Below are 16,914 nucleotides of genomic sequence, written 5' to 3' on the forward strand. Positions count from 1 at the left end.
TTGCCCAGGGAAGGGCACACTGCCCAGTGCCAGAATTTCATTTCAGCATCTCCTATAATTCCCCCAACTGTGATCAGGAAGGTGAGCTAGAAAGGTGATTTACCCTTTCAGGTAAACTTGATTGAGTTTTTATTCTGTATTTTATTATTTTTTCCATACTAGGGGCAAAGTCAATACAAAGAAACTAATGGTATGTTTCTCAGACTCAGAAATACAGGAAAAGCACAGAGAAAAGACCTAGGAGTCAGGATGTACTAGAAAGAAAAATGCAAAACTATACAATTAACCTCATATAAAACCACTACAGTGTTTACACATCTACCTATCTATATGCATATAGTCATATACCGTCTATGCCACAGGGTGGGGGGATACCCAAAACAACAATCCACCAGCTTACTCAGTGACACGAAAATGAGTGGCTGAGGAAAGAAACTAGCGGCTAAGGACGGTACAGGTGCTCTTTGAAATGCCCACTATTTAAAAGGAATGTCCTAAAGTACAAAATTCTACAGATCAGCAAGACAATTGAGAAAATGGAAGCCTTTTCATGAATCTATTGCAGCCACAGAGAGAACTCTCGGTTTTCCTCCCACTGTCATGGGAAGGCTTTTAACCACTATCCAAAAACATCTGCACTGCTCAGTGGGATTCAAGATTTCTTAAATCCAATATGTAACGTCAAATTTGATGAAAACCAATGGCAAATTAGAAACAGACCCTTGACTGACACCATGGATGGGTAGGCAAGGCAAGCAAGGACCAGCACCCTGAGCAGAGGGATGAAGGTACTCAAACTGACTGGCAACCATTCCGTCCTTTGACAGGAGGATGGCTGTTATGGTTTCTGCTTTCCAGCCTCTTAGGATGCTTCACTCCTGCCCATTTCCAAGTCCATGTTCCCAACCTCTTGTGAATTCTACATTAAACTCCAGACACTTTAATATCCCTAATAATCTAGATACTCTAATAATCCCTTTGCTTAACTTAACCCACAGTTGAGTTCTGGCATATTTAGCCCTTTATTCAAAGTACATACAGAGACTACTGATGCTTAAAAAGTCTTCAAAGATTTTGCCTCTAAAAACACACCTAATTTTAAAACCACGTTATATGAAAATCAAGACTGTTTCTAAAGCAGGAAAATACAGAAAGATTGCCATTTTAACTTCACTTATTAATAGGATCAGGACAGAGAACAAAAACAAGAAGCCAAGAAACTAGTTTTAAAAGGCTACTACTATATTATCCAGGAATGAGATAAGAAAAAACTGACAAGCACAGTTGATTACTGAAAAACTATGATTTCTGTTTTCCTATCAAGTGAAACAGAAACAAAGAATTCAAGTTTAGCTTCAAAAACATAACTCTTTCCAATTTACCTTCTCATAACTGGGTTCATTCAGTGCTGGCTTTACCTTTGTATTCTATATGGCAAAAGAAAATGCTGAAAGCTGAAGTGTCCTAGAAATTTTAGAAACAAACAAAAACCCCAAACCTTACACATCTCTGGACTGAAAAAATTTTAAATCGTTTTAGTTAAGTATATATTTGTACGTGTGTGTGTGTGTGTGCGTGTGTGTGTGTGTGTATGCTTAAGAAGCTTATTTAGAAAGTTTTCTTTTTTTCTTAATGAGATAAACCATCATCCCCTACGCCCTTGAGCCTCTCTTCCCAGATACATTTTCAATTAACAGCCAATTCTGGCTGCCAAAGAAATTATCTGTGGAGCCAAAGGCCAGGCCTCATTTACCTGACACTGTCAGGGAGTGATGCTTATTTTTTCAGATGTTACACTTCCAACCTTCCAGGACAAAATACTCTGAGCGTAAATACACACTTTCTAAATTACCTCTGGATCGTGATCATCCTTGTAGAGTAAGTGCTTGCATCCTTGCATAGTAAACATTTATTTAGTATTTAACAATCAATACCAACTAATTGTGTGACCCTGAGCAAGTTACTATATCTCTTCTGTTTTAGTTTTTCTTATGTGTAAATCATATTAACAATACCCATCTAAATATTTCTTCCAGATTAAGAGTTATTACATATGTAGAATCTAAGAAATGATACAAATGCACTACAGACACAGAAAACAAACTTATGGTTATCAAAGGGGATGGGGGGTAGACATAAATTAGGAGTCTGGGATAAACACATACACACTACTACATTAAAATAGGTAAACAACAGAGACCTACTATATAGCACAGTATTCAAGATCTTGTAACAACCTATAATGGAAAAGAATCTGAAAAAGAACACATATATGTACATATGTACGACTGATTCACTTTGCTGTACACTTGAAACTAACTTAACATTGTAAATTAGTTATACCTCAATTTAAAATAAAGTTACCACATGCCTTAGTTACCATATACTTACTGCCTGGCACACAGTAAGTATTTTGCATGGATGCATTATTATTTCCTACTATACTCCAAGATTTCTAACTAATGATGACACAACCTCATGAGGTGACTGCTGCTGACAGCCCCAGTGAGAAAGGGCCCCCTGCCAGAGCCAGGGCACGTGGAGGTGCGGAGGCAGGGTGAGGCTCCTCCCCGCAGATGGCACTGCCAAAGCAGACAGCAGGGCTGGTATCAAGTTAACAGCCATAAAGAGCCTTCCTTAGACCGTCTTGAGAAAAAAAAAGGATGTACTCCTGGAACTTAGAAACTGCAGAAGTTCAAAACAGAGACTGGTGGCAAAGAAAGCTGATACTCCTAGAAACAAAACTATAGATACTAGCAAAAACAAAAGGTATAGATATTAGCTAGGAAAAAACTGACTTACAGATAAGGCCAAAATATCTACCTAGAACATGCAAAATAATTAAACAATAATAATGGTGGGAAAAACCTGTTTACAATAGCAACAAAATCCATAAAATACAAAAATAATGTCAAAGCACAAGACCTTATATAAAACTTTACTTAAAAGCATTTTAAAAGCTGGAATAAAAGAAAACATCTTATGTGTATAAACTGCTAATCTTAATACAGTAAAAGCATAAACTGTCTCCAAACTAGTCCATAAATTTAATATATTTCCTACCAAATTTTAAAAGCCTCACTAAATTTTTTGCAATTTGGCAAACAGACTTAAGTTCAACTGGAGAACAAATATACAAAAATAAGAAAATTCAGAAAATTTTTTAGAAATTTAGAAAATTTTTAGAAAAGGAAAACCGTCAATCACACATTAAGTAACTAGAAAGTGACTGTAAATGCCAGTATGATATTGCCTCATGAAATAGAAAAAAAAAAAGAGAGTCCCCAAACAAGCTGACATATATAGAGATTTAGCACATAACAAAGGCTAAATCAAATAAGAAAGAAAGAATGGCTTATTTAATTAATGATGTGGGGCCACAAGTTATGTAGGGATTAAAGAAAATAATCTACATGACCATATACCAGATGAAGTATAAATTCATAGTATGAGAAGAATATTTTAAAGAATATGTATATAACGCATACACACGAAAGGGGATCCCTTCCTTAGTAAGGCTTGAAAGTCAAAACAAAAAGCATCAATGAATTTGACTAAAGAAAACTAGTAGAAGAGAGGGCAAAGATAAAACCACATAATTCAAAGAAAAGACACAGAAGTGTTTCTTAAACATATTTTAAAAAGTTCAGCCGCACTAAAAACTAAAGAGTTGAAAAGTCAAATAGCGACTTTTCTCCCTCCAGTTCACAAATATTAACGTCATTCACAAGCTGCAGTCAAGGCAAAGGTAAGAACAGGTACTTTAGTACATCAGCGGAGGAAAAGCAAAAATGAGAACAGCTCTGTATGTGTGTTTATAATATATTTAAAAACTCTACAAGGTGATACACATACCAAGTTCTTCACAGTGGTTGCTGGAGGGCCAAAGGCAAGCTTACGTGGGGAATTTAACTTTCTTTGGATTTTTACAGTGTTTTCATAACAATCACACGGAGAAGGCAATGGCAACCCACTCCAGTGTTCTTGCCTGGAGAATCCCAGGGACGGAGGAGCCTGGTAGGCAGCCGTCTACGGGGTTGCACAGAGTCAAACACGACTGACGCGACTTAGCAACAGCAGCATAACAATCACAACCCGTCAGGAAAGTATCCTTATGTTCTAGGATCAGGAAAATGGTCTTTGTGAGATCTGAACTGGATGCTCAGAAGGTTTTTTAAGCTATCTTCCTAGTTCTTGGCAATGACATTCTAAACAACTTTATCAGAAAACTGAACCCCAAATAAATGAAGCATACTTTTAATTGATCTCTTGTGGGGCACCTGATATGGGAAACAATACCACCTTTTCCCCAAGAGTATACTTTCACTTTCAGCAGTCACTTCCTAGAAGCTGATGGTTTAAAGCGGGGGAGAGAGGAAGCAAGGTGTAATGAACATATAAATGGCCTAGCTTCTGGATCAGTATTTGTCAAGCTGTCCACTAGAAAGAAGTAAATAAACATAGTGGGAATGAGTGGGCTCTAACTAAGAGGGAGGACAAGGCAGCTGAGGGTGTACACAGGGGTAATTATAATGATGTAACTATAAGGCTTAGAATTAAAGCTGGGTAAGGGGAGAAGTAAGAAAGCAAGAGAGGTGAGAGTACAAAGATGGCAGAATCAATGGATTTTACATCTGATGGGGTAAATAAACTTTTAGTGTTAGGAACCAGGTGTGTGAGCTGAAAGGATGGCAGGGGTGGTCAGATAGCCAGTCACATGAATCCAATCCAGAGTAGTTCCAGACTCTGGTGACAGAAAGGTCCTGGGCAGGACTGTGCAGATGAGGAGCTCAGTGGAAGCAGGATCTCAGAAGAAGCGCAAGTAAAGGAAGCGAGGGGCCAGGATGTGTGTGGATGTGTGCACAGGGTCAACAATATGAAGCCTATTTCCACCTGGGGAATCCACACACATACTCACAAAAGCCACTGATCCAGTGATTCTCAGCCTTTAACGTTCATGTGAATCACCTGGAGACCCTGCTGAGCTGCAAAATGGGAGCCAGTAGATTCTGTAACAACTCCCACACAATGCTGATTCTGCTGGTCTACAGAAACAGCCCCTAAGCCATCCTCTGGATGGCAAGGCTGGAGTCTGGATCTTCAGTGAAATTGTGCCCAGGAAGCTATTATAGATGGCTCTTTGATTCCGGCACAGTTCTCACTGAGATAGCAGTCAAAGGGTAAGGAACATTTTATATAGTCTTCCCTTGCCTTTTATTTCCTCTTTGCTATCAGTTAATAATTCTTCATCACGACCCAACCTTAACCTTGTCACCTTCCTCTATTCATCAAGCAAAAGGCAAGTATGCAGCAGGATCAAGACACTGCCTCATGCCTACTTTAGCAATCATTCTACACTCCTCGAAAAAGTATGTACTAAGGACCTTCTAAATGATTTCTGTGTCAGAAAAAGAAATTCTAGTGATGGGTGTCATGAATATAGTAGTTGGCGTCCAACCAGAAAAATAGAAATCATACTTAAGCATTTAAAACAGAGGGGATTTAAAGTACGGAATTGGTTACACTGAAGGAAGGGCTGAGAAACCCAAGGAGCAGAAGGTAACGCAACCCAGAGATCAGTAACAGCCGGAAGTTGCTGCTGTCCCCAAGCCGGGGAGGGGCAGAAAGAGAAACCAGGATTTCCGGAGCCCAGGAACCAGACAGCCAGTGACTCTGACAGGCAGGGGCTTGTACTGAAGCCATGGAGGACACACAGTAAACCCTGGCAGAGAGGGGAGAAGACCCTCAGCTTTTTTTTGCTTTTCTCCTCTGAATTCCCAGGGCCTCCCATCAGCGAGCCCAGAGGGAAGCCAGCCAGTGCAGTCACATGAGTTATGGTTTGCTGAGAACGCCTTCTGACCTACTTCCCTATCTCTCTTCACAGCAGAGCCTATCCTCTGACAGCAGCGAGGCTCAGGCCTATCCTCCCTACAGGGTGTGCTTCAATGAAAAGGAAGACACTTTTGACAGCACCCTATAAAAAAAATAACTGGCTAGCTGTCTCAGGACCTAGTCATGCCTAAGAGGTGGCCTCAAGGTGCAGACCTATTGAAGAACAGATCGTACAAAAAAGGAGCTCACCCAAGTTAAAACGCATCATGAGAACCAGCATGAAAGAGCAACACCTGTCTTACCCATCATTAGCAGATATAATTAAAACTACCAAGATGAAAATGGAATCTGCATGTTCTTACTATAAGTAGCCAGTAAGGAAAGATGTTTAATATATGCACAAAGTACATTAGGCTTGGGTGAATACCATCAACTGATCCAATAATCTGATTTATAAACTGTATCTTCGACTTGGTACTTTAAAAATACACAGGACATGAGAATCAACTTATTATGACTAGTGAGTTAATGATACCTATAGAAAACAAGCAGACGCTGGCTGAAAACACACACTAAGCTATCAGCTGCAAACTTTAACTAGATTTCCAATTATCTTATTTATACATGGCTGACTAATCTCTACTGCAGCCACAGAAGAAGAAATCTGGATTCTTTAGCTTTCGGGGTATAACTTTTTAAAACAGATTAAGAACCCTGAAAGAGCACACTTACTTCAAGTTTTTTGTTTTTCACTTAATTTTATACTTTTGCATATTAATGAATAATATCACTAAAAACAACCAGTAGAGCTAACAGTAATAATAGCTAAAATTTGTTGACCATCTCTTACCAGGAACTCTCATTTATTCTTCACAATTGAGGAAACCAAAAAATGCTTGATGGTAGTTTTTCTGGATTAGTAATTACAGGCAGGCCTGGAGCACTTACCACACTGCTAGGCACTGCTTCAATGCATCACATTTATTAACTCACTTACTGTTCACAACGATTTTGTGAGACGGTCCTACTACTTTTCTCATTTTACAGACAAAGAAACTGAGGCATGGAGTGGGGAAGGGGTGTGTCCAGCTAGTGGCAGAGCCCTGATCCGAACTCCAACAAACCGGTCCACAGTCTCTGCTGCTACCCAGCCGTCTTGAGATACACTGTCTCCCAATCTTCTGTTCCATCGTTAAATACAATCAAGATCAAGTATGACTGTCTGCTGCATTCCAACCACTCTTACAGAGTTGTGTAATATTATTTTTACTGTAGATACAGTTATTTTAAACCCAGTGATGGAGACTAAACTCTGGTACAGCAACAGATCTAGTTTCACTGATTTCTGACTCCTTATTAATGCAATGAGCTCTCTAGCATATTCCATGTCCACTATCCCAAATTTGTGAATGCGTCTCATCTCTTTACAACACTTACCAATAGTAAGGTCATGCACTGGCTGAAACCTCTTGTCTGTAAACTGTAGCAATAAGCATGATTTACCAACACCTGAAAATTAAAAAAAATAAATAAGTAAGAGAAAAATTCACAGAAATTAAGAAATACTTCATAAAAGCACTTGGAAGAGAGACATTCAGGGTTCCCAGTGCTCTGAGAGCAACGTGCCACGCTTTCTCAGTGCTCTACCACTGATCTGAGCGGAAGGTGGTGACCAACCCAAAACAGCCTTTAAATCCTTCATGTTCATTCAGCACTTCAACCTGAAAGATGGGAGTGGCAGGAACTCCCGGAAGACAACCAAGCAGCCTCTATCCCAGGATTCATGCAGGGAAGTGTTCCTGCACGCTTGCTTTTTCTGTAGTAGTGAAAACATTTAAAAAACAGCACTTTCCTCTTTTTACAGTTCATTTTACCTTGGTCTCAGAAAACAAAGAAACAAGAAGCAAGTGTCTGGGATCTGCTTTAGTGGGAAAAGCTGCTTGTTCTACCTTCTGGCTGATTCACTTTGAAAGTGAAAGTCGCTCAGTCGGGTCCAACTCTTTGCAACCCCACAGACTACACATTCCATGGAATTCTCCAGGCCAGAATACTGGAGTGAGTGGCCTTTCCCTTCTCCAGGGGATCTTCCCAAGCCAGGTCTCCCGCATTACAGGTGGATAGATTCTTTACCAGCTGAGCCACTAGGGAAGCACTGATTCACTTTGGAATCGACTTTAATCTGAATGGTATTCCTTTACTCTTATCATTGAAGTCTTGAATAACTTCCCAATATTCAAATTAAAGGCAAAATTTCTATATATATCCTACTTGCCCTCTGAGAAGAACTGAATATTCATACCACTTCCTACTCATTTTCAGGCCCATAACCTTACAGGAGACCAAATCTGCTTACTTGGTAGCATCGTGCACTTATGAAACACAAAGGCAGTCACCATTCATTCATCCATTCACTTATTCAAAAAGTCTCTGGTGAATGCTAACTACGCACATGGAAAACTGATTTGCTTGCTTCCTTACAGCCTAGCAGAGGGAAAGAAATTGAGCAGAACAAATGCCCGAATAATCTGTATGAACTGGAACTTCAAATAATTATAATAACTGCCATCTGAAAGAAGAAAATAAAGTACTATGAGAAGAGTAACAGAAAAGACTTCATTTAGACTGAAGGGCTGAAGAAGGTCTTTCTTAAGTGACACAAACTGAACGGTTCAATGTCTTCTAGGTTATTCACTCAATGAGAGAAGGACAATGAATACCTTGTCACTTGCTACCTGTCTTAAGGCAGAGAGAAGTCACTCAATAATTTTGCTGAAGTGTCAAAATGAACAATAACAAATCAAAGATAAATTCTGTGTGTGTGTAAGTTATATAAGTTCTCTGTGTGTGTATCTATATATAGTGCTTTTTTTTTTTTTAACTTTTCTTTTAAAAAATGTTTTGGCCTTAAGGGGCAGCATATGAGATCTCAGTTCCCCTTGCGGTGGAAGCATGGATTCTTAACCGCTGGACCACCAGAGAAGCCCCCCATATGGCTGTGTTTTAGGAAGTATTTTATTTGCTCCAAGTTTTTTGAATGTTTTAAGAGTCTAGTTAACTGAAAATAAGATGGAATTTCAAAACATTTGACTTTTTTTCTCTTGTATTCACAATTTCTCTTTTACATTACAAAAGGCACAAACCCATTAGATTTCTAATACCCCTTCAACAGCCTTGCAGGTCTAGGAGAGAAAGGAAAATTATTAAGTGTTAAGGTACAAAATAGGTGAGCAACTGAGATATGAATCTTCCGTTCTGCTTTTAAAAAGAGACTTTATTTTTGGGAGCAGTTTTAGGTTCATAGTGAAACTAAGCGGGAAGTACAGCAAGATCCCATAGCCTCCCTTCCCACGGGAGCACAGCCCCCTTCACTACCAGCCTCCTGCACCAGAGCTGTAACACCTGTCCCAACTGATGAACCTGCCTTGACATACCATCACTCAAAGTCCGCACTTCACATCTGGGTTCATTCTCGGTGTTCTCCATCCTATGGATTTTGACAAATTATCATGTACCCAGTTACAGTGTCACACAGAACTTTCACTGCCCTAAACATCCCCAGTGCTCTCTCAGTCCTGCCCCCTCACCACTCATCTTCTTCCTGCTCCGTAGTCCCCCCTCTCTCTGACTGTCACATAGCTGGAATCATAAGGTATGTAGCTTTTCCAGACTGGCTTCTTTCATTTAGCAATATGCACTTAAGATTCCTCTTTTTTCTTCATTTCTATTTTTAGCATTCAAAATTTCCCCATATGGTAGAGAAAAAAGTTATAATTAGAAATCACAGATTTTATTACTGAGGGACCTCAAGAATCATCTCACAGTCTGGTAATTACTCTAGTCATACAAGAACCTGAAACCCTCTTACCATCTCACAACAGAGTATGGATTGCTCTGCTAATAGCAATACCACTTACTCTGGCCAAGTACTGACCTCACTTTCAAGACACCACATCCTTTCTTCAGGGAATCAAAGTATCTTTCAAAGCAGAGATTATATCCAAGGGCCACTATGGTGTTTCCCAGGCCTCCTTAGTCACCCACCTACTGATCATTTGTCAGGACCAGTTAAGTTTCCAGATAGCTTGTCTTATTCAATATATGTTGACTTCTACTATTTTAATTCTGGATAAAATACTTGGGGGTTCTGGCTCACAATCACGGACACTTTTCCAAATTGCCAAATTGAATTAGCTAGGCTTTTTCTCAGTCCTCAATTTATTTGACCCAGAAACATGATCTATTTGTGCCATAAAATATTTCTGTAAAATTTATCTACCTACAATCTCCTTAAAAATTACCACTTCTGGCTTTTTCAGGCTGTAATCATCTCCTTGGTCCCTTAATTCTGTGACAACTACTCCTTTTCTTAAATACTGGAGGTTTCACCACCATTTCATCTTTGGTTATCTTTTCTCTTCAGCTGACAGAACTAACCCAGGCCTATAGCCCCAACATACATCTATAGTGATTGCCAGACACATCTCTCTAGCCACCATCTTAATTAATTTCATTCTCATTATATCCAACTGCCTTCTGAACATGTCCACTTTAACTCTTTCAGGTTGGGAAGGCAAACTTGTAAAACCTAATCCATTCTGTTTCATGTTCCTGCCTACCATTCTTCCAACAACTCAAGAGTCACCTTCAGTACTTCTTTATCTCTGGAGTTGGTTCCCAATGGATCACATCAACAAGAAAATCTCTTAATTCCTTTTCTTCCTACAGCTAATGGCTCACCAATCTCATCAGTTTCTTCAGAAATACCTTAAATTCCATGCTTTCCCCTCTTAATCCTCAGTGCTCCATTTCTGGCTCTCAATAAGACATGGTCTTGGCTTCCCTGGTGGCTCAGAGGTTAAAGCGTCTGCCTCTAATGCGGGAGACCTGGGTTCAATCCCTGGGTCAGGAAGACCCCCTGGAGAAGGAAATGGCAACCCCCTCCAGTATTCTTGCCTAGAGAATCCCATGGATGGAGGAGCCTGGTGGGCTACAGTCCACGGGGTCGCAAAGAGCCGGACACAACTGAGCGACTTAACTAACTTTCCGCCTTCAACCTTTGCCTCAAATCTATTTGTATAAACCTCTGAAAATTTTTGCTAAAATGCACATATATAAAATTTAAGCCCTCCAAAAGAGTAAATGATGTTCTTTGAGAAATTGTTATCCCAACAGATCATATTATCACACCATGGTCTACAGCCTGTGGTTAAGCACAACACATCACCTTCTGTCCTCCGAAATGACACTACATTCTTCCTCTGGCATCTCTTACCCAGGAACTTGTCACTCCTTGGCAACTCTAAACTCATGCTTAGAGATTCCAATGCTTTCTTCACTAAAGCATTCCTGTTCCAAAGATGCTATCAATTCCCACGCAGAGCTAATATGGGGATTAGTTCCTTGGGTTTCCATAGTATTTCCTTTATGCCTCAAAATCCTGGTAAGAATCCTAGCTCTGTCACTTACTAGCTATAACATGGGGCAAGGAAATTGACCTTCTGAGCTTCAAAATTCTATCTATAAAATTGGGGAAATTCCTACACTTTCTTTGATGCATTCTTGCAAGAATCAGATGAAATAAATTTAAGAGGGTTCCTGTACAGTAAGAGTTACCTGTGTCCAGTTTACAAACCTTCTCTGAGCTATATATTTAGGACATGTGCCTTTTTCTATAAGCACAATATACTTTAATAAAAATGAAAACACTGTGATGATCTTTCTGATGCATCAACTTGACTAGGCCTTCCAATTACTGGGTGCTGCTGTGAAGGCATTTGGTAAGATATAAGTCCACCCTCAGTTTCATATGGTCTAAGTTTCATTCTTTTGTATGTGGCTGTCCAGTCTTCCCAACATCATTTAATGAAGACTGTCCTTTCCCCACTGTATATTCTGGGCTCCTTTGTCAAATTAATTGACCGCATATGAATGGGTTTACCTCTGGGTTCTTTATTCTGTACCATCAATCTATGTCTGTGCCGATACTAATACCATACTGTTTTGAGTACAACAGCTTTCTAATATAGCTTAAACTCAGGGAGCATGGTGCCTCCAGATTTGTTCTTCTTTCTAAAAACTGCTTTAGCTACTCAACCACTCTTTAATAGAAACTGCTGCACTTAACAGCTGTTAGAGTTTCTACTGTGAAGTCACCTTACCTTCTTCCTTTGCTGCTGCTAAGTCGCTTCAGTCGTGTCCGACTCTGCGCGAACCCACAGACAGCAGCCCACCAGGCTCTGCCGTCCCTGGGATTCTCCAGGCAAGAGCGCTGGAGTGGGTTGCCATTACCTTCTCCAATGCATGAAAGTGAAAAAAGAAAGTGAAGTCGCTCAGTCGTGTCTGACTCTTAGCGACTTCATGGACTGCAGCTTACCAGGCTCCTCAGTCCATGGAATTTTCCAGGCAAGAGTACTGGAGTGGGTTGCCGTTGCCTTCTCTGACCTTCTTCCTTTACTAAGGGTCCAATACACTGTCCTCAGTAGGCCTCAGTGTTGTGGTGAGAACTGACTACCTGATTACCACATCAATGCCAAACAATTATAAGTAACACTCATTAAAATCGTAGATTCCTAAAGCCTCGCCCCAGAGATTCTGATTCAGTCTTTGGTTAGACCCAAGAATCTAATTAATAAACCGCCAGCGATGTTTTTAGGCAATGGAGCCTTCTCCACAAGGAGGATTGGTAAAAGTACTAGGTATTCTACTGAAGTTTATTTTTCTAGTCCTAAACCAACTTCTACCAATTTCAAGATAATTTTAAAAAAATTGATGATTGTTCCATTTTAAAAATCATAAGACAGTTTAATTTAAAATATGTGGGGGAAGCAAAGATCTAAAGTTTCATCCATCTTTTATCCTGAAATCATAGCTACACACTGTCATCTACGATGTTGGGTCCCCAAAAGCAGAATGAACCAGATGTTCTACAAATGAATGACCTGTCTTCATGACTAAAAGTAATGCATTGAAGAACTCTATGTTTTAAAGTCATACCAAAGAACTGACAGACCTCAAACAGACTATGCAGAGAGGTGGCAATCTGGTGTAAATATTTGTGGCTTATTTTGCAAAGAGAAAATTTTATTCTTCATGTTAACATTCCAAACCAAGAAACCCGTGAAACATGACACAACAATGAGGTCTGCTCTTTTAAATAGAAAATTAATAAACGCAGCAAGATACATTAAAAAGAACATAAGCTTTATAGTTGTGACACCAGGGTTCATCTGTATTATTTCATAACTTGTAACCTCAGACAAAATTCATTATAGAAACTAAGCTCCATTTCCACATTTGTAAAATGGGAAAAAGAAAAACATGCCATTTCTACTTCAAAGGAATATCATAAGGTTCAAATTCCAAAATTTTGAGTTTTTCATATTCAAAATTTTTAATGAAAACAGTAGAGGATTCTTCAAGATGAATACAGTTGAGAAGCAAAATCTCCAACCAAACTGATCTGACCTTGAGTTCACATTTTTAAATATCTAGTTTCTACAACTGAAGAAAATATTCACAATCTATAATTATCTTTTAAATAAAATGACTTCAGAGTTGTTTTCATGCTGCTGGTTTCCCACACATCATCCCCCTCACACCTGAGACAGCAATCCTTTCATTTACTGCTATTAGATACTGCTCTGATGCTGACTGGAGTGCGTTAAAGAGACATGTCTAAGTCCCAACTCCTGGAACTTCTGAATGTGACCTAACTTGGAAAAAGATCTGTTCAGGTATAATTAAGGATTCTGAGATGTGATCAGCCTGCATTCAGGTTGGGCCTAATTCCAGTGATAAATGGATACGCAGGGGAGAAGGCTGTCTGAAGACAAAGGAGGAGACTGGACTTGTGCTGCCACAAACCCAGGAGCCCCTGGAGCCACCAGAAGCTGGAAGAGCAGCAAGGATTTTCCTTGGCGCCTTCAGAGGAAGCACAGCCCTGCTCACCCCTAGATTTTGGACTGCTGGCCTCCAGAACTGTGAGGGAATAGGTTTTTGTTGTTTTGAGCTCTGAGACAGGTTTCTTAAAATGCTTAAGTAGCACAAGAAACCCTATAAAAATGCACTCATGAGGAGCAATTTTTCCTTCCTCCCCCTCCTTGGACTCCTTGGTCTCTCAGTCTTGTTGACTCCATCTCCAATGATTCCTACTGTGGTCAGTAAAAAATAAAGAGACTCAAACACCAGAAATATTAAAATAAGGGAAGAGGCAACAGGAAATACAGAGCATTTATTTGAGAAACCTCTCAGTGAAGGCTAAGAGGGCAGGGAGGAAGACACTCTGGATCCTTCTATGAAATGGCCAAGCCATCTCCATCTCCAGAGCTCTGATGGACTCTACCAGCACTGCCAGACCAGCAACCCCTAAGGACAGGAACACATCTAATTTGCTTTTGAAATTCTTCTCAGAAATGTGCTTTACATTTGGTAAACTTTTACCATTGCAGCCTCCTGTATTTCAATGTACACCACCAATTTAAGAGAGAAACACTGGACTATATTTGGACCCCACATGTGACAACGGTAGAAAAAGCTGTTTCAGGTCTCAAGGCCTTGTTTGCTTATCATATCACGGTAATCATACATTCACTTTACTCAGAAAGCTACTGCAAGGAATAAAAGAAATGGCACGTAAAGAATAAAGGTAACAAACACATCTATGCTTCCTTCCCTTTCCTGGCACAAATTCAGACGAACACTTCATTGCACGCTGCGGCCATAGTGCTCTCTACACACTTCATTAAGCACCTCTTGTATCATACTTCTATTATCAATTCACACATCTACCTGCCTCCCTTAGGAGCAATAACATTCTGCATTTAGAAAACCACTCTGCTCTGTGGCCTGGCTTAGAATTAATAGATGCTCAGTGAATGCAGAATTTATGGCCTGAATGCGCGCTGAAAGGATCAAACAGTGACATACTCGCATTTTCTATATAATGACTAACAAGTCTACATTTTAAGAAGTCAATTTCTCAAAAAAATTTTTATTCCCAACAGTGGCTTTTTCAGGTAGAAAAATGATGTTGGAGAATGAAATCATGACCACGTGACATTAAGAACTGTGTCTCTGACACTATCCGCCCCTGATTTAAGTGTAATTTCCCTCTGAAAACGTGAGGTCTCCAGGGAGTGTTCCTTCCTCCCACACTCTGCCTCTGTCTTAGGGACAGTGGCTGGGCCCTCCACCTGCTGTTCTGTATTCTTTAGAATTCTCCTAGTCCACTTCCCCATTACTCTAACCCCACATTAAAGTCAGTGGTTCTTTATACCAGACTTCCCCTGTTCAAAATTCTGTTTGTAATTTCCATCTCCTACGGACTCTTAGAATTAGTATGATTAATCCATCCTTCATCAGAAGAAAATTTTAATTTGGTGAAGCTGAGGGTTTTTTAATATAAGCTGAGTTTAGATATTCTTAAGAAAGACCTAGCTTGTGCAATATTTTCATGAAAACAAAGCTAGGTGCAATTTATAACTTTTTAAAACTTAAAAAATAAAATGGAGCACTAGCTAATTTACATAGAGAATAAAAGACAGAATATTAAATTTAATAGCAAGTAACATAGCAGAAATGTGGTTAAAAATAGCATCCCTTTCCTTTTTCTCCTCCCACTCTTGGGATTTTCTCGAACTAGTTTGTTTTAATGGTGGAAAATGGCTTAGAGTGAGAAGAATCAGAATGAAGGAAACTGAAGTATACCTCTCAGAATCTTAGAAAGTCACAGTATGTTGGAAGCAAAGGGGCCCTCTGTGCAATGTTCTCTAAATAGTAGGTTGTAACCAGTGAAATCAATTTACTGGATTACAACTAGCATTTAAAAAATGAACTAGAACAAAATAGCAAATACTAGACTGCAGGGACTCAATAAAGATAGGACAAGTGCTATATGCAAGCTATTGCCATACACACACACACACACACATATGCACTTACACACATATTTAAACCCTGGGCTGCAACGTAAGATGTACCTCTTATTGTGCTGATAAGACACAAATTTGGAAATTATTCTCCAGCATCTCATCCAATCACACACCCAGGCAAAGAACCCATCCACAACATTTATGCTAGGATTCACGGCAAACAAATCAGCTGAAGAATCTAGATCACTTCTGTTCTCTTTTAATGAATATTTACAAGGACAGGGATCAAGGAAAAAACAAGACTAAATCATCACAGTTGGAAATTTAACATAAACCAATCAACCAACCAACCAACCACCCACCCAACCAACCAACCACCCAACCAACCAGCCAGCCAGCCAAACAACCAACCAACCAACCAACCAACCTTGGGTACCATGAGTCATCTAATAGGGGACAATTCTATTGCATAACCCTCTTTGTAAAGATTTTTCAAACAGGTAAAATGAGGATGACACTGTATCCTTGTTTGCCAGGGACAGGCTTAGTTACCCCTGGTGTCCTGATGAATTAGGGATCAGCCTAGATGATGAATTACATGCCTTCACTAAAGCGCTGATTCCCTAAAGTGCGCTTCTCCAGAACAGCAACATCAGCAGTACCTGGAAACTTTCAGAATGCAAATTATCAGCTCCACCCCAAACTTAATGAGTCAGAAACTCTGGGGTGGAGTTGTTAAATCAGTGTTTCACCAAGTTCTTCAGGTGATCCTGATGTGCCCTGAAGTCTGAGAATCACGGGCCTAGCTATAGTCGACTAAAATACTGGTCTCAGTGTCCAATCCTCTTTAGTTTTCCAGCTACAACTAATATGACACCATTACCTGCTTGGTATAACAGATAAGTAACAAAAAATAGTGAAGATATGCTGTTGTACCTCGGTACAGGTTAAGTTCAAAACAGGGTTACCCTGGTTTCCACTTAGAATCTCTGGCGATCACTGAGCTTAGAATAGTGAGACTACCTGATACCTGCCTAATTCCCAAAGGACCCACTTCAATATGAACAAGCAGTTTTTACTGCAGCGATGGACTTCTATAATTGAGTTCAAGCTAACACACTCTTGTCTTATGTAAAATATATGCATGACTTTTGAGATTTTCAAGGTGAAAACACGCTCTCTCTTCACACACAATCTTATTTGACCATAACAG

The 16,914-nt window shown here is 39.7% G+C and overlaps 1 protein-coding gene across 2 annotated transcripts in view; it reads right to left on the reverse strand.

Moving 5' to 3' along the window:
- Window positions 1-16,914, reverse strand: part of RAB2A (RAB2A, member RAS oncogene family) — a 64,852-nt gene that overhangs the window by 32,985 nt on the left and 14,953 nt on the right. For both annotated transcript variants that reach the window (XM_018058074.1, NM_001314182.1), the window contains one exon: window positions 7,270-7,341. In XM_018058074.1, coding sequence (XP_017913563.1) covers window positions 7,270-7,341 — 72 coding nt within the window. The remainder of the gene's footprint in view (window positions 1-7,269; window positions 7,342-16,914) is intronic.

The sequence above is a fragment of the Capra hircus genome, chromosome 14 (genome assembly GCF_001704415.2).
Source record: "Capra hircus breed San Clemente chromosome 14, ASM170441v1, whole genome shotgun sequence".
NCBI lineage: Eukaryota > Metazoa > Chordata > Mammalia > Artiodactyla > Bovidae > Capra > Capra hircus.